We start from the raw sequence: 13,619 nt of genomic DNA on the forward strand, positions 1-13,619 counted from the left end.
TCCTCTACAGCAGCATCCTCATGGCCATAAAGTGTGACCAGTTAGGCATCTGTGCATGTGTTTGTTGGCTGTGTACATACCCTCTTTGGTGCAATGTCTGCTTGAGTAATTTGCCTGTTTTTGAGTTGGGCCATTTGGCTTTTTGCTGATGAGTTGCAAAAGTTATTTCTGTGTTCCTAAATTTTATTACATGTATTTATTTGGTCATATGCATGCTTGCACCTGTGTGTGAATGTGTGCATTCATGTGTAAGTCAAAGTTGCTCCTTCTTCCACTGTGCGAGTTTTGTGGCTTGAACTTGGGTTGTCAGGCTTCGTGGCAAGGGCCCTTGCCAACTGAGTCATATTGCCAGCCCTGTTTCTCTATTTTTGATTATTGTTTTTAAATTTTATCTGTATTATTAGTATTATCTGTAGGCCCAGCTAGCAATCAATCAATACATAGACACTTGTTATAATTTAAGATAGCCTTAGTTAACCTGGGGCAGGGCAGATATCAATCCTCTAAATTGCCTCCCATAGTAGGGCAGGCATGGGATCCCTGCCTCAATCCCATGCCATCTGCTTCTAATAACTTCTATCAAGCTACCTCCCATCCATAATCCCAGATACTTGCTCATGTTTTTTTATCTGGGCTGGATTCTCCATCCACGCCGCGGGCCATGTGCTTCTCCAGCTAACCCATGGCGGCCCTCCTCTATTCACTTCAGGTCTCCTTCTCCTGGTGGCGGTCCATCTTCTTCCCAGAATTCCTCTCTCTCTAAGCCCCACCTATCTCCTTTGCCCTGCCCAGGTGGGATGGCTTTTTTATTAAGCAAAAGGTGGGTCATAGACAGCAGAAATTAACATGAAAATACATCAAACCATCCCCTAACATTTGATGCTAGGTTTTTATCAGATACGTGATTCATGAACATTTATTTACCCACTCCAGAAATTGTCTTTGTGCTTTCTTGATCATATCCTTTGAGACATAAAACTTTCTACTTTGGCTGAAGTAGAACATCATCCTTTGTTACTCTCACAAGATTCCATTGCTAATTCTAACCATGCTGCCGTTTTCTTTATAATCTCTTCATTTTAGTTTTGATAGTCAGGTCACTGATCCATTGGGTTTCATTTTTGCATATGGTGGGAGGTAGGGGTCTGATTCCGTTCTTCTACCTGTGAATATCTGGTGGCCCCGCACTTACTGAATAGACATGGTGCGTTGCTGACAATAGCTTGGCATATGATTTTGGCTTCATCTCTGGACTCTCAATGCTGTTGTTTATTGTGTCCACCCTTAGGCCAACTACATTGTTTAACTTTGTAGTTTTGCTTTGAAATCGGTGAGCATGAGGCTTCTTCTAATTTTGCTATTTGGGGGGCTTGTTTTGGCTATTTGTGTGCCTTTGCTTTTCTGTTTCTGTGAAAAAGCCTTCTGGGATTTTGGTGGGGATTGTGGTAAACCTGTAGGTTGCTTTGGGTGGTATTGCTGTCTTAACATTACAAAGTTTTCCAATCCATGAAGTCATTTTTTCTAGTTATTTCTTTCTATTTCCTTTCATTTATTTTTATCAGTGCGTTGTAATTTTGGTGTACAAGTTTCCAAAATTTATTCTCAAGTATTTTGTCCTTTAGTTATTATTATGAACTGCTTGCCTAATTGCCTTCACATTTCCCTCTTATTGCTGTTATACAGAAACACTGCTGATTTTAGCCTCTGCCTCAAACTTTGCTGAATTTACCAGGTCTAACAGTTTTTTGGAGGTGGGGGTAGAGTGGAGTTTTTATTTATCTGATTGATTGACTAGATTTTTTCTTCCTTTTGGAATGTGAATGTTTAGACTTTTTTCCGTATGAGAGAAACATCTTTTCTTTGAATTCCATATTTCTCTCATCCGTGCCCATTCACTCTGACTAGAACTTCTAATGTCACGTTGACTAGCAGCATAAAGCTGGGTATCCTTGTCTCGTGTCGATCTCGGGGGCTAGTGTACTTACGTCTGCAAGGCCCCGGCCCTGTAAGCCACCATCTCACTGATTCTTCTTTGATTGCCCCTCCCCAAAATAGCACACACACGCGGGCACAATCATAAACGATGTGAACTGAATACCACAGGCCAGTTCATGTATAAAGAAAAGAAAGTCTAAAAGCCGAGAAGTGCAAACGCCGGCAGCAGAGGCGGACATGGAGGGTGGTGCTCCTCGCTGCACGCTAATGTGGTGCAGTGGAAGGCCTCACTCAGTGAGACAGCGAGCATGGAAGCACATGCTCCTCTTAACCTTATAAAGTCACCAACACCAACCCAGGAGCCCAGCCTCCTGACTTCAGCTAACCCCAGTTACCTCCCCCGAAGCCTGCCCCCAGATGCCCTTAACATACGAATTCGGGGGTGAGGTTCCCAGTACACAAGCTTGGAGGGAACACATGCAAACCATGCGCAGCTTCTCAGAAATGAAAGGAAATTGTTCGTGATGGTTTTCAAATTTGACTTTTCACACACAATTTCTCTAGGATGTTTTCCTTCTTAATGCTCTCCATGATCATTTTTTTAAAAAAAGGATTTCTTTGATTTTTGAATTATGTGTTTATAAGTAGGAATGTGAGTGTGAATGCAGGTGTCGACAGAAACCAAAAGAGGGTGTTGTGTCCCCCAGACTGGAGTTACAGGCGGTTTTGATTGTGCCATGTGGGTACTCTGCAAGAGCTGTTGGCACTCTTAACCACCGGGCCATGGCTCCAGCCCCTCCATATCTTTTATAATAGCTTCCGGAACTCCCTTGACTTCAACAGTCTCTACTGGTGGACACACAGTGGCCACTCTCAAAGATGCCTCCCTCCTCCCTCCCCCACTTGTTAGCATGACACTTCAAGAACGGAAGGTCCCATGAAGCTAGGATGCTCTCTGCTCGCTTTTTTCCTTTAATAATCTGCGTGTGTTTTACCTAGTTTATTGAAGAATGTTTAGAGGTTTTTCTGTCGCATCAGAACCTTTTGTGACGGGATCTCAGGCCCCCCTGTGGCCACGCACCCTGACGGGGCACCCTGTGTGTTTGCAGGAAAGATCTGGGTTCCCAAACAGAAGCCAATGGCTCCCGTGCTGGAGAGTGTCACCCTGGAGCCAGAGCTAGAGGAAGCCTTAGCGAATGCCTCGGATGCGGAACTGTGTGACATTGCAGGTAAGAGCCCGTCTCCCCGAGAGCGGCCCAAGCCTCTGTTGGCTTCATTTGAACACGAGCACCCTCTATTTCTAACAGGAAATATAATAATGAGATAAAAGATAGAGTATCAAAAACCAAAATGAGGAAAACAAAGCTACAACTAGTCAAGCACACCTGGTCGTGGAACCACCTGTGGTTGCCAGGAGACCACTCCCCAGAGGAGTAGGCATGTAGCCCATGGGAGGGCCGGGATGAGCCCCGTCCTAGCCATTCCTACCAAATCCCACCCAGGCCACCTCACAAAGGGCTCGGGGCAAAGGCAGCTGTGCTTCAAGAGTGTCACTCTCACATCTCTTATATGTCCCATCCTCCTACCCTCACAGGTGTTTGCTTCCTTCACCATCTTCACAGACAAACTCCAGAGGGTAGTCAGCTATTGCAAACCCCTTCCTTACCACTGTCCCTGCTTTCTGCACCCCATGTCCTGTCTCTCTGAGGCTCACTGCAGGCTGTACCTGGCACCCCACCTGCCTGCCTCAGTGAGTGCATAGTGCGGGGAGAAAAACAGTGCAGAGCAGTGACAGTGATGGAGAGGTGAGGCCAGTGAGTGTGTTGCAGGGAGAAGGGCAAGTTGACCTCAGAGACCAAATGGGTTCTGTGTCTTTAATGAGGAAGGAGGGCAGTTGGGGGGGTGGGCAGTGATACTGAGTTCAGTTTGGGGGCCTGTGTCATCTGAGTTGTGCATGGGCCACCCAGACAGAAGCGGCTGCACATGATGGTCTAGCACTTGTAGGAGGTTTCATTTGGACATGGGCAGAGGTGCCAGGCTTCAGGAGAAACACGCGACAGGCAAAGAGCGAGTTTGCGAACGGAGTGGGGCATGCCTAGCTTGGGGGCCCACCAGCCTGTCCCAGGCAGGCAAAGGAACAAAGGACAGAGCAAAAGATGAGCAGGCTGGCTGGAAGAGAGCCAAGAAGGCAGAACGGGCTTCAGGCTGCCGGAGACGATGGAGCCGAGGCCGGGGTCAGACAGGGCTGCGTCTGCCCCTGCCTCATCCCACCTGCCAGCCTCTCCAGATGCCGTGTGTGGCTCTTGGTGGCACTGAGGCAGGAGGATGATTTTCCTCTGTGAGCAGGGCTGTGGGGGCAGTGATTTAAAGTGTGTACTAGTGATGACCATGGGCGGTGTGACAGAGGTCAGACAGCCCTTTCCTCAGCAGGAAGAAAGGCAGCAGGACCCAGAGAATGGTTGTCCTTTTGAGCAGCCATGAGGGGTTAATTGGTTCAAACAGGAACCAGACACGCAGCTCCAGCTCCGGAGCCCAGGCGGACTTTGCAAGGCTCAGTGGGTTATGTAAGATCCAGTGGAGTGATACCAGATCCTTCAGTGTGCCCATATATTTCAGCTACCCGTTTTCCCCCACATGCCCCTTGACTTCTGGAGTGGACACCTTGCCCTGTCTATCTCTATTTACTCTCCAGGAGCTGTTTTTTATCTGGGGCCTGCTCCTCTGAGCCCTGCATGACATCATGGCCCTCATTAGGGCACTTGGGGATTAGTAAATGGCCCCTGTCAGAGCAGGCTCCTGCAGCGGCCGCAGGAACCACAGCAGAGCCGCCCTCCGAGCTGAGTGTCTTGGAAACATTTTCCTTGTTGTTGTTGGCAGACTGTTAGCATCTGCCTAAGATCCCAAGCCCCTGTGATGTTCAGGAAGGGGCAGGAGACCGTGTGTGCAGCCCAGGGGGCACTGACTGTCCTTTGGTGTTTGCCATGTGACTTCAGCCACTACAAGGTGGCCGTGCCTTTGGGAAAGGAGGCATGGAACATTTGCTAAGTGGCAAACACGTTCCCGGTGCTGTGTGAGTAGCTCCCCACACAGCACTGTACTTATGGACCGTGACAAACCCTACGAAGTAAATTCTATTATTGTCGCCGTCTTATACCAAGACACCAGCTGTCCTTAGGGCTGGGTCAGAGTCAAGGAGCTGAGATAATGCCGGGCTTTGTGGCCTTGGGTAAAAAGCAGAACCCGGCAGCTGGAAGCAACTGTCCTGGATGGACAGAGGCGCTGGCATGGCCAGCCCACCAAAAGGTGGCAGGTAGTGCAGGATGAGATAGTTGGACTCTGCAGAATGGGTGACTTCATTAAAGGAGGAAAAGCCCAGAGAGGGAGATGCGGGGTCTGCAGGCTGCCTCTGGTCTCCATCATCTCCCCACGCGATACTTTCCGAGAACCAAGTCTTCGCTACGTCCCTCACACGTGATACCCATTACTCAGGGCTTTCCCACCCACTGTGTACCAGGCTATGGACTTGGTGCTGGGGAAAAATACCCTAAGGAAACAACTCTGTCTGTCCTCATGGAGCCAGCATTAGGCAGGCAAGTGAGACATGACCAGTAAGAGTGTCACACTGGATGTGACAAGGACAGGAGTGCAAGAGGGGCGCTTGGATTAAATGGTGGTGGTGGGGGGGGGGGGGGTCAAGGGAAATAAAGACTTGGAAGCCAAGCCCAAAGTCAGACACGTTGGGGGAGGGGTGATTAGAGAAAGTGCATCATGGGAGAGGAAGACCCAGGGTGGGATGCTCAGGCACAGTGGGAGGTACTCAGGTAGCAGCCTCAATACCTGGAAATGTCAGGCACCTGTAGGAGGCTACGGATGGTGTGACGCACTGACCCAGAGGTGACGGAGGAAAGGCGCATTGCTGACAACCCATGTACTAGCTCACTGAGCTGGTGTACCATATGGAACACGTGTCTTTCCCTGGGAAGAATGAGATTCACCCTCTGCCCTTGGGGGCCCAACAAGTGCAGAAGAGCACAGACCAGAAGTCTGTAGGCTTCCATCTTAAACGCACCCTACCCAGGGTGCCAAGCAGAGCTTGTGGGATGCTGCCGGCGATGCAGAGGTCTTGGCTTGTGGCCAATGAGGGAGTCAGTTGGCTGCAAGCACTTGAGATTATCAATGCCTCATACCCTTGACTCGGGTTTGGTCCCAGCTGGGTTTCAGAACTGCTTGCAGTAGGGCAGGACTAAGGAAAGGTAGGGTCGGAAGCCCCACCCTTTGGAGGGAGCATCCACCCCCTGGCAGCTGACCAGCCCTCCCTAGGCTGCCCCCCCTGCTCATCAATGGCATCCATTTCTTGAAACATCCATCCTCCTGAAACTATCAGGGCACTTGGGACCGTCTGGGCCAGAGCCAGCTTCTGCACCAGTGCCTAGGATGCAAGAAGACACCACCTCTCAGCCCTCCATCCAGGACCACTCAAGCCTGCAGCTGCAGCTGGAGAAGCCGGGATGTGTGCTGTGATCACGCTGCATCCTGAGTGGACTTACAAAGGGAAGGAGGCCTGCCAAGGCGGAGAGAGGAAACAGAACTCAGTGTTCCTTTTTAGAGTTCAAAAATAGTCCTTTTTGGGTTTTGAGGAAGATCTAGAAAGAAAAAAAAAAGAGAGAGAGAGAGAGAGAGAGAGAAAGGGAAAGGAAAAAAGAAAGAAAGATCTCTGGTGCTAGAATTAGCCTAGATCTACAAAGAAGGAAGCATCGCACGATGTCAGGGGAGGGGGTTTTCTTTGCATGGCTCACTCCTGGTGATATGTGCATATGAAAACAAGGCAGAGAAAAAGCCACAACTATGTCTCGGTAGGGCCAGTAAGCCTTAGGCTGGTAGTGGCCATTTAACTGAAGCTACACTCTCCCTTCCTTTCCTCCCCGACCCCCACTCCTGCCTCTATCTTTCCTTCCTTCCAGGAACCCTAATTTTCTCTGAGCTGCCAAATGGCACCCTACCTTCTTCAGCCTGCTATCGGCACATACCAACCATCTCCAAATACGCTGTTGGGCCTCAAATTCTCCTGATGAGAGGCTGTCAGAAGGGCTTAGTGGCCCCGTAGACACAGCACTAGGAGCATATCTGCCAGGTCAGATGGCAAACTGTGTCCTTGTTAAGTGTGGGGAGGGGACTCTAACAGCACGCCCAGGGATGCTTATTCAGGATCACTGAACAGGCTAAGCATGTGACTCCTAATCCCATGGGAAGGTAAGGGGTGGGGATGCAGGCACATGCTGTTTTGTGGATGCGAAACCCCAGGGATACAAAAGAGGAAGTGACCTCTACAAGGTCACACATACGCACAAAGTAGTTACACTCCATGGCTCTTTGCTCACACACCTCTGTGTCCCTGTCTAACTCATCCCAAAATTCAAGCACAAAATACGTTTTCCTTTTTTTTTTTTTTTTTTCTTTTTTTGGTTTTTTGAGACAGGGTTTCTCTGTGTAGCCTTGGCTGTCCTGGACTCCCTTTGTAGTCCAGGCTGGCCTCGAACTCACAGTGATCCACCTGCCTCTGCCTCCCAAGTGCTGGGATTAAAGGTGTGCGCCACCACGCCCGGCTACATTTTCCATTTTTACTTTTATTTATTTCCTTACCTCTCTCTGTATGCTCTGAGCTGAAGCAGACATCAAAAAAAAAAAAAAAAAGTGAATTTCATATGATTCCAGCCTTGGCAAACCTGATATCTCTGCTGTGTGGGGTTGGGCAGAAGCACCTCTCTGACTCACCTGCTGCTGACTCAGCCTCCTCCGCTCCCTCAGCCCACAGGGACACAGCCTAAATTAAAACCTCGAGAGCTGGAAAGGCAGCAGCTGTTGCTCTCCCCAACTCTCCTCAGTGATGAGCTGGCAAGGCTAATTTTAGCTGAGAAGATTCCTAGGGGAGAGAAACAGAAGGGACTTTGAGATCACTGCTCCGTGTGGTTCCCAGTTCCCACTAGGGAACCAAAATCACTTCAAGGAACCAGGCATAGTTGTACACTCCTGTGATCCCAACACTTACAGATCCAGGCAGGACGATCAGCCTAGGCTACATAACAAGACCCCATCAAAAAGAAAAAAAAAAGTAACTCAAAGAAATTACACCCCTGGGTGTGGTGGTGCACGCCTTTAATCCCAGCACTTGGGAGGCAGAGGCAGGCCGATCACTGTGAGTTCGAGGCCAGCCTGATCTACAAAGCTAGTCCAGTACAGCCAAGGCTACACAGAGAAACCCTGTCTCGAAAAACAAACATACAAAAAAAAAAAAAAAAAAAAAAGGAAGGAAGGAAGGAAGAAAGAAATTGCACCCCTCAGTCTAGAACACTGATACTGTTTTACATATAGCCCCACCCCAAGATGGTCTACATATGCAGCTGTGATTAGGGGTCTTACATCACCCTTGGCTGGACACAGGAGGCTGAAGCCCAGATAGAGGGTGACTTCCACAGGGTGACACAGGAGGACATGGTCAGGACCAGAACTGGATCTCCCAAGTCTCCCAAGTCTTTAAAACTTGCATGCTCTTTCTCTACCTAGAAGGCATATCTATTGAAATGTCTTAGAAATTTAAAAAGAAAACCACCAAATATTTACCATATGCCTACTATATTCTAGAAGAGATAGAATAGTAATAACCCCCCCACCCCACCTCTGGAAGCCCAGGGCCCAGCAGAGAAAGCACACAGGTGTCCTGGCACCACCTTCGTCCTGAGGTACACTGTAGCGTAGAAAGAATAAGCTGGGTAGGATGGCGCACGCCTTTAATCCCAGCACTTGGGGAGACAGAGGCAGGCAGATGGCTGTGAGTTCAAGGCCAGCTTGATCTACAAAATAAGTCCAGGACATCCAAGGCTACACAGAGAAACCCTGTCTTGGGGAAAAAAAGAAAAAGAAAAAAAGAAAGAATACCAAGTACTGGGGGGAGGGGCGGCAGTGGAATCTAAGTAGTGGAGTTATGATGGCTAAATAAAATATAGACTACCCACTTGAATTTGAGTTTTAAATAAGCAACAAATAACTCTTTAGTGGGACCTCGCAGTACAGGCTTGTGATGTCAGCTATTCAGGAGGCTGAGACAGGAGCATCAAAGTTCAAAGTCAGCCTTGGCTACAGAATGAGTCAAAGGCCAGTCTAGGCAATGTGAGTGAGATCCTAGCTCAAAATAGAAAGTAAAATGAGGATTGGGAATATATCTCAGCGGTAGAGCACTTGCCCAGCATGGTATAAGCTCCTGGGTTCAATTTCTAGAACTGCAAAAGGGCCCACAACTTTAGAATAATTTGTCTCGAATATTGAACAGGGCCTATTTATGCTAAGGGAGTATCATGGACTCAAAGCTCTTTTCTGGCCCAGAGCCTGCACTACTCAGGGAGAGGAGGTGTTGCCACCCTGGTGCCCACCACTTACCCACCCAACCCTGTTCCTCTTCCCTGTCTCTCGAACCTCTAACTCCACTAGCCTGCTTCTGTGCTTTACCACCCACCATCCACACTGGAACATTCTTTCTACCTTCTCTGGACTTGGCCAACGACCAGTCATACTTCCCTTCCTGGGTCCCTCACTTATGCTCTTCCAGGATGCACAGAACTGTTCTTTCCAACACGTGACACCTGCTGAACTTAGGGTGTTAACAGTGCCGGCCCTTGCTCAGCTCCGCTTGCTCCCATTAGGTTGTAGACTACATGGGTAGAGCCCTTGTCTTTCATGTCGGTCCCCCCAGAACTGGCACACAGTGAAGACACTCAGTAACTGAGGAAAAGAAATGAATGGGTGAAAGAAGAGCATGTAATGATGAAATTGTGTTGACATTTCCAGAAAGATCTTTCTGGATGTTCCGTACTGAATGTTGGGAAGTAGGAAGTAGAAAGAAGCCAAAGTCAGGCCAGTGATTCCACAGCTGTTGATGCAGATGCTTCTTTACTAATGATGGGCAGTTCCCCCATGACCCCACCATGTGTTGAAAATACCATAAATCAAGATGCATTTAATGCCTGGCTAAACACAGCAGCACACCAGGCTGAAGGAGCGGCCATGTTGGTTTTTCCTCCTGGTGACAGTGGATTGACTGAGCTGAGGTCCACTGACCTGATCTAGAGTCTTGAGTACATTAGATGCCACTAGCCTAGAAAAGGTCAAGATATAAACCAAAGTATGGTTTCTACTGAATGTGTTCCACTTTCAGTACCATCATAAAGTTGGAATAATGGGACCATTGTAAGTTGATGGCAGCCAGGAAATAATAGATCTTCAACCAGGGCAGAGGCAAAGGGGATTATACAATCTGAGAGACCAGGGGAGGTCAAATGGGCCTGAGGGGCAGGGTAGAAGACAGAAGGGCACTTCTTGGAAGAGACGCTTGCTGGAAAGACTCATTCTGTTGGGTTGTATTGGGTGGGTGTGCCTGTCGGATCACAAGATCTGGAAATCTGTGGCCAGAACCAAAGAGCGGTCTGTGGATGTTGGTTGGATGTCCGAGCATCACATGAGTGAAATCTAGGATGAAAACAACCCATAGCCTTACATTTTCCTGTATGTGCTTCTTAACATCTCTGTGACCAAAGCTCCCAGGATGTAGAAGATGGGTCCCCGGGGAGGCATCGCTGTCTGCAAGAACAGAGTCATGGCCCTCCCTTTGTCCCCACAGCTATCCTGGGCATGCACACGCTCATGAGCAACCAGCAGTACTACCAGGCCTTGGGCAGCAGCTCCATCGTGAACAAGGAGGGACTTAACAGTGAGTACAGAGCCCAGCTTGGCTGCATCCCCTTCCCTTGCTGGGCCCCAGGACTGGCTACCAAAGGGCACCTTGGAAGAGAGATGCCTCTTCCTGCATCTTGGCGCTGTGATCCTTCATATTCTGACTCACTGCACATTTTAGGCAGGCAAAGCTCTTCATCCCATCCTTGGAGTCTGCTCGGGTTTTGTGTCTAGTTTACAAAGCCTTCTTCATCTCGATGAGGAATCATCCTCCCAGAGCGGATGTCTTTTGTGCTATGGGATGAGATTCAGTTTTCTTTGTTATTGGTGTGAATGCATGTGTGTACTGGTGGAAGCTGTCTACCTTATTTCTTGAGGCAGTCTCTCAGTGAACCTAGAATTTACTGACTTGGCTAGACTGGCTGGCCAATGAGCTCCTGGGATGCCCCCGTCTCCACCTCCCCAGGGCTGGAACTGTAGGCACAGGCTGCTGTTCTCAGATTTCTTTTACTTTTTAAACATGGCTTCTGGGAGTGGAACTCAGCTTCTCGCGCTGGTGAGACGATCACTTAACAATCAAGCTCCCAACTTAAAAAAATTTTAATAGGTACTCATTCTTCCCCACAACAATTTTTGAAAGGTGTGTCCTTCACCACTCTGTGGGGCTCTATCTTTCTCTTCAGTTGCCACTGTCCTCTCCTGTCCCATGAGCCCCCATGAGCCTTTTCTGGGCTTGTGTCACATTGTCTCAATTATTCATCTACATTGCTCCAAGCTGACATTTTTCAACCAAAGGGAAATGAGGGTGACAAAAGAATAAGTAAACTTCCTCTTGGAAGAGAACTGCATTGCTTTCCAGCCCAGGCCTTATCTTACCTCCTGGGATCCCGCTGACATGAGCAGGTTGGAGTACTGTCTCTGCTGGACAGACAAACTCTTCAGAGTCAGGGGCTGGTGTAAGAACTCAAACACAGCATCCACAGATAGCCCAAACCTCCCTGACTTCTCCCAGCACACCACAGCTCCTGGTACCCACCTGCAATGTGCTGTCTCCCTTATACCCTGAGTTCAACCAATGCTTCCCCTCAGAGAGTCTTTATACTGAGATAAAGTGATCCCTGTGTTTCTGTGAGGCAGCTCCTTTCTATCCATTGTTGTAGGTGTGATTAAACCCACACAGTACAAGCCTGTGCCTGATGAAGAGCCAAATTCAACAGATGTAGAGGAAACGCTGGAGCGGATAAAGAACAACGACCCAGAACTTGAAGAGGTTAATCTCAACAACATCCGGGTAAAGTCCTGCTCTTTACTTCCAGTGTGTTGTGGGTAGGGGTTTTCACATATGGGGGGAAATGTCTTGGCATACTGATGTCAGCAGTTCAGGCAATATAGAGCATCGAGTCCAAATACATATTTGGACCTGGGTATATCAAGATCAGGAATTGAAAGAAAGAAAGAAAGAAAGAAAGAAAGAAAGAAAGAAAGAAAGAAGAAAGAAAAGAAAGACAGACAAAAAACAAAAAACAAAACAAAACAAAAAAAACGCCTTTGCAGGTGGGAGCACTGAAGGGGCAGCCAGTGTCAACAAGTAAATCCCTGGATCCTGGTTTCTTCCAGAGGCCAATTCCATGCCCAGAAGTCCACCCCAGGCCAGTCCAGCTTTGATCTGGACAGCTGCCATGTTGTTTAAAAACACAGAGATCCTCTGTGATAAAATTGTGAGTCAGAGCCACGTGCAGCAGGAACTTCCAGGCTGGCAAAGCCCCATGCCTACAAGACTTGTGGGGTCACAGATGCCAGGCGGGCACTAGCCCTGAGACGTCACTGTCCCCTCTGCATTATACACCTATTCAAACTCATTTTACAGTCGGGGGAGGGAGATGTTGGCGCAGGTGCCCCAAGGATACTCCAACTGGATGCTGTAGCTCTGAGGCCACCAGGGCAGGGCTCAGGAGGAATGTGCAAGCTGCCTGCCCACTTGCTCTGCCCCGGGGCCCTGGGATTAGCTGTGTGAGAGCTGGGGGTAAGACAAGAAGCCAGCCCCTTCCTCCTGCTCCTTTCTTCTCAGCTTTCTTCTCTGTGGCTGCCAGTCCCAAGCACAATCAGATTGGAAACCTGTACCCAGTTTTCTCTCTTCCACCTGGCTCCTTGTCCTGCTCCCACGGGGGCTTAAATGACACTTTGAAATGAGAGCTCTGGAAAAGCATTGCCAAGAGTGTGTTCCCCCACCTCTTTCCCTGTCTCCCTCCTCTCTCTCTCTCTTCTCCCTCCCTCACTCCCTCCCTCTCCCTCCCTCACTCCCTCTCTCTCTCTCCCTCTCTCTCTCTCTCCCTCTCTCCCTCTCTCTCTCTCTCCCTCTCCCTCTCTCTCTCTCTCTCTCTCTCTCTCTCTCTCTCTCTGTCTCTCTCTCTCTGTCTCTCTCTCTCTGTCTCTGATCTGCCACGTGAAAGACACTAACACAGTCCAGACGTGTATGTCCCAGGCAGGGAATACTGCCTCAAACCAGGTGTCAGTAGTGAAACCTAACTGGGAGGCATCAGCCAAGGGCTTAAACACCTCCAGGCCTCAGTTTCCCCTTCTCAACCAAGAGGCAGTTGGATGCAGATCAGGTTTTCACCTGGGGGCCCGATGCCCAGGCCTCCCTCGGAGGCTCTGTAAGTGATGAACTATCCCCAGGACCCACGGGCATGTGTGCAGCCCAGTGCTGAGGCCCTTTAGGGCAGATGTCTCAGAGAGAAGTCAGTGTATCTCCTCATTCTGTCTCTCAGAACAGATCCAAAGAGGGGAAGAGAGTCCCCCATGTCACACGGCAAATCAGGCACACTGCCAGTCACTGGGCAGAAGGCAGGGTCCAGCCCTGCCCGGCTCCCAGGCCTGAGCCTCGTGTACAATATTCCTCCCAATATTGTTGTGCTCTCTTCCCTAGCCTCCCCTTGCACAGAAGAGAGTGGGTCCTGACTGAC

At 49.2% G+C, this 13,619-nt stretch overlaps 1 protein-coding gene across 3 annotated transcripts in view; it reads left to right on the top strand.

Moving 5' to 3' along the window:
* The window catches only part of TMOD1 (tropomodulin 1), a 73,989-nt gene that overhangs the window by 41,279 nt on the left and 19,091 nt on the right, over nt 1–13,619 (top strand). For all 3 annotated transcript variants that reach the window (XM_084784610.1, XM_084784612.1, XM_084784611.1), the window contains 3 exons: nt 3,045–3,164; nt 10,604–10,693; nt 11,817–11,947. In XM_084784610.1, coding sequence (XP_084640736.1) covers nt 3,045–3,164; nt 10,604–10,693; nt 11,817–11,947 — 341 coding nt within the window. The remainder of the gene's footprint in view (nt 1–3,044; nt 3,165–10,603; nt 10,694–11,816; nt 11,948–13,619) is intronic.

The sequence above is a fragment of the Acomys minous genome (assembly GCF_964271855.1).
Source record: "Acomys minous genome assembly, chromosome: 1".
NCBI lineage: Eukaryota > Metazoa > Chordata > Mammalia > Rodentia > Muridae > Acomys > Acomys minous.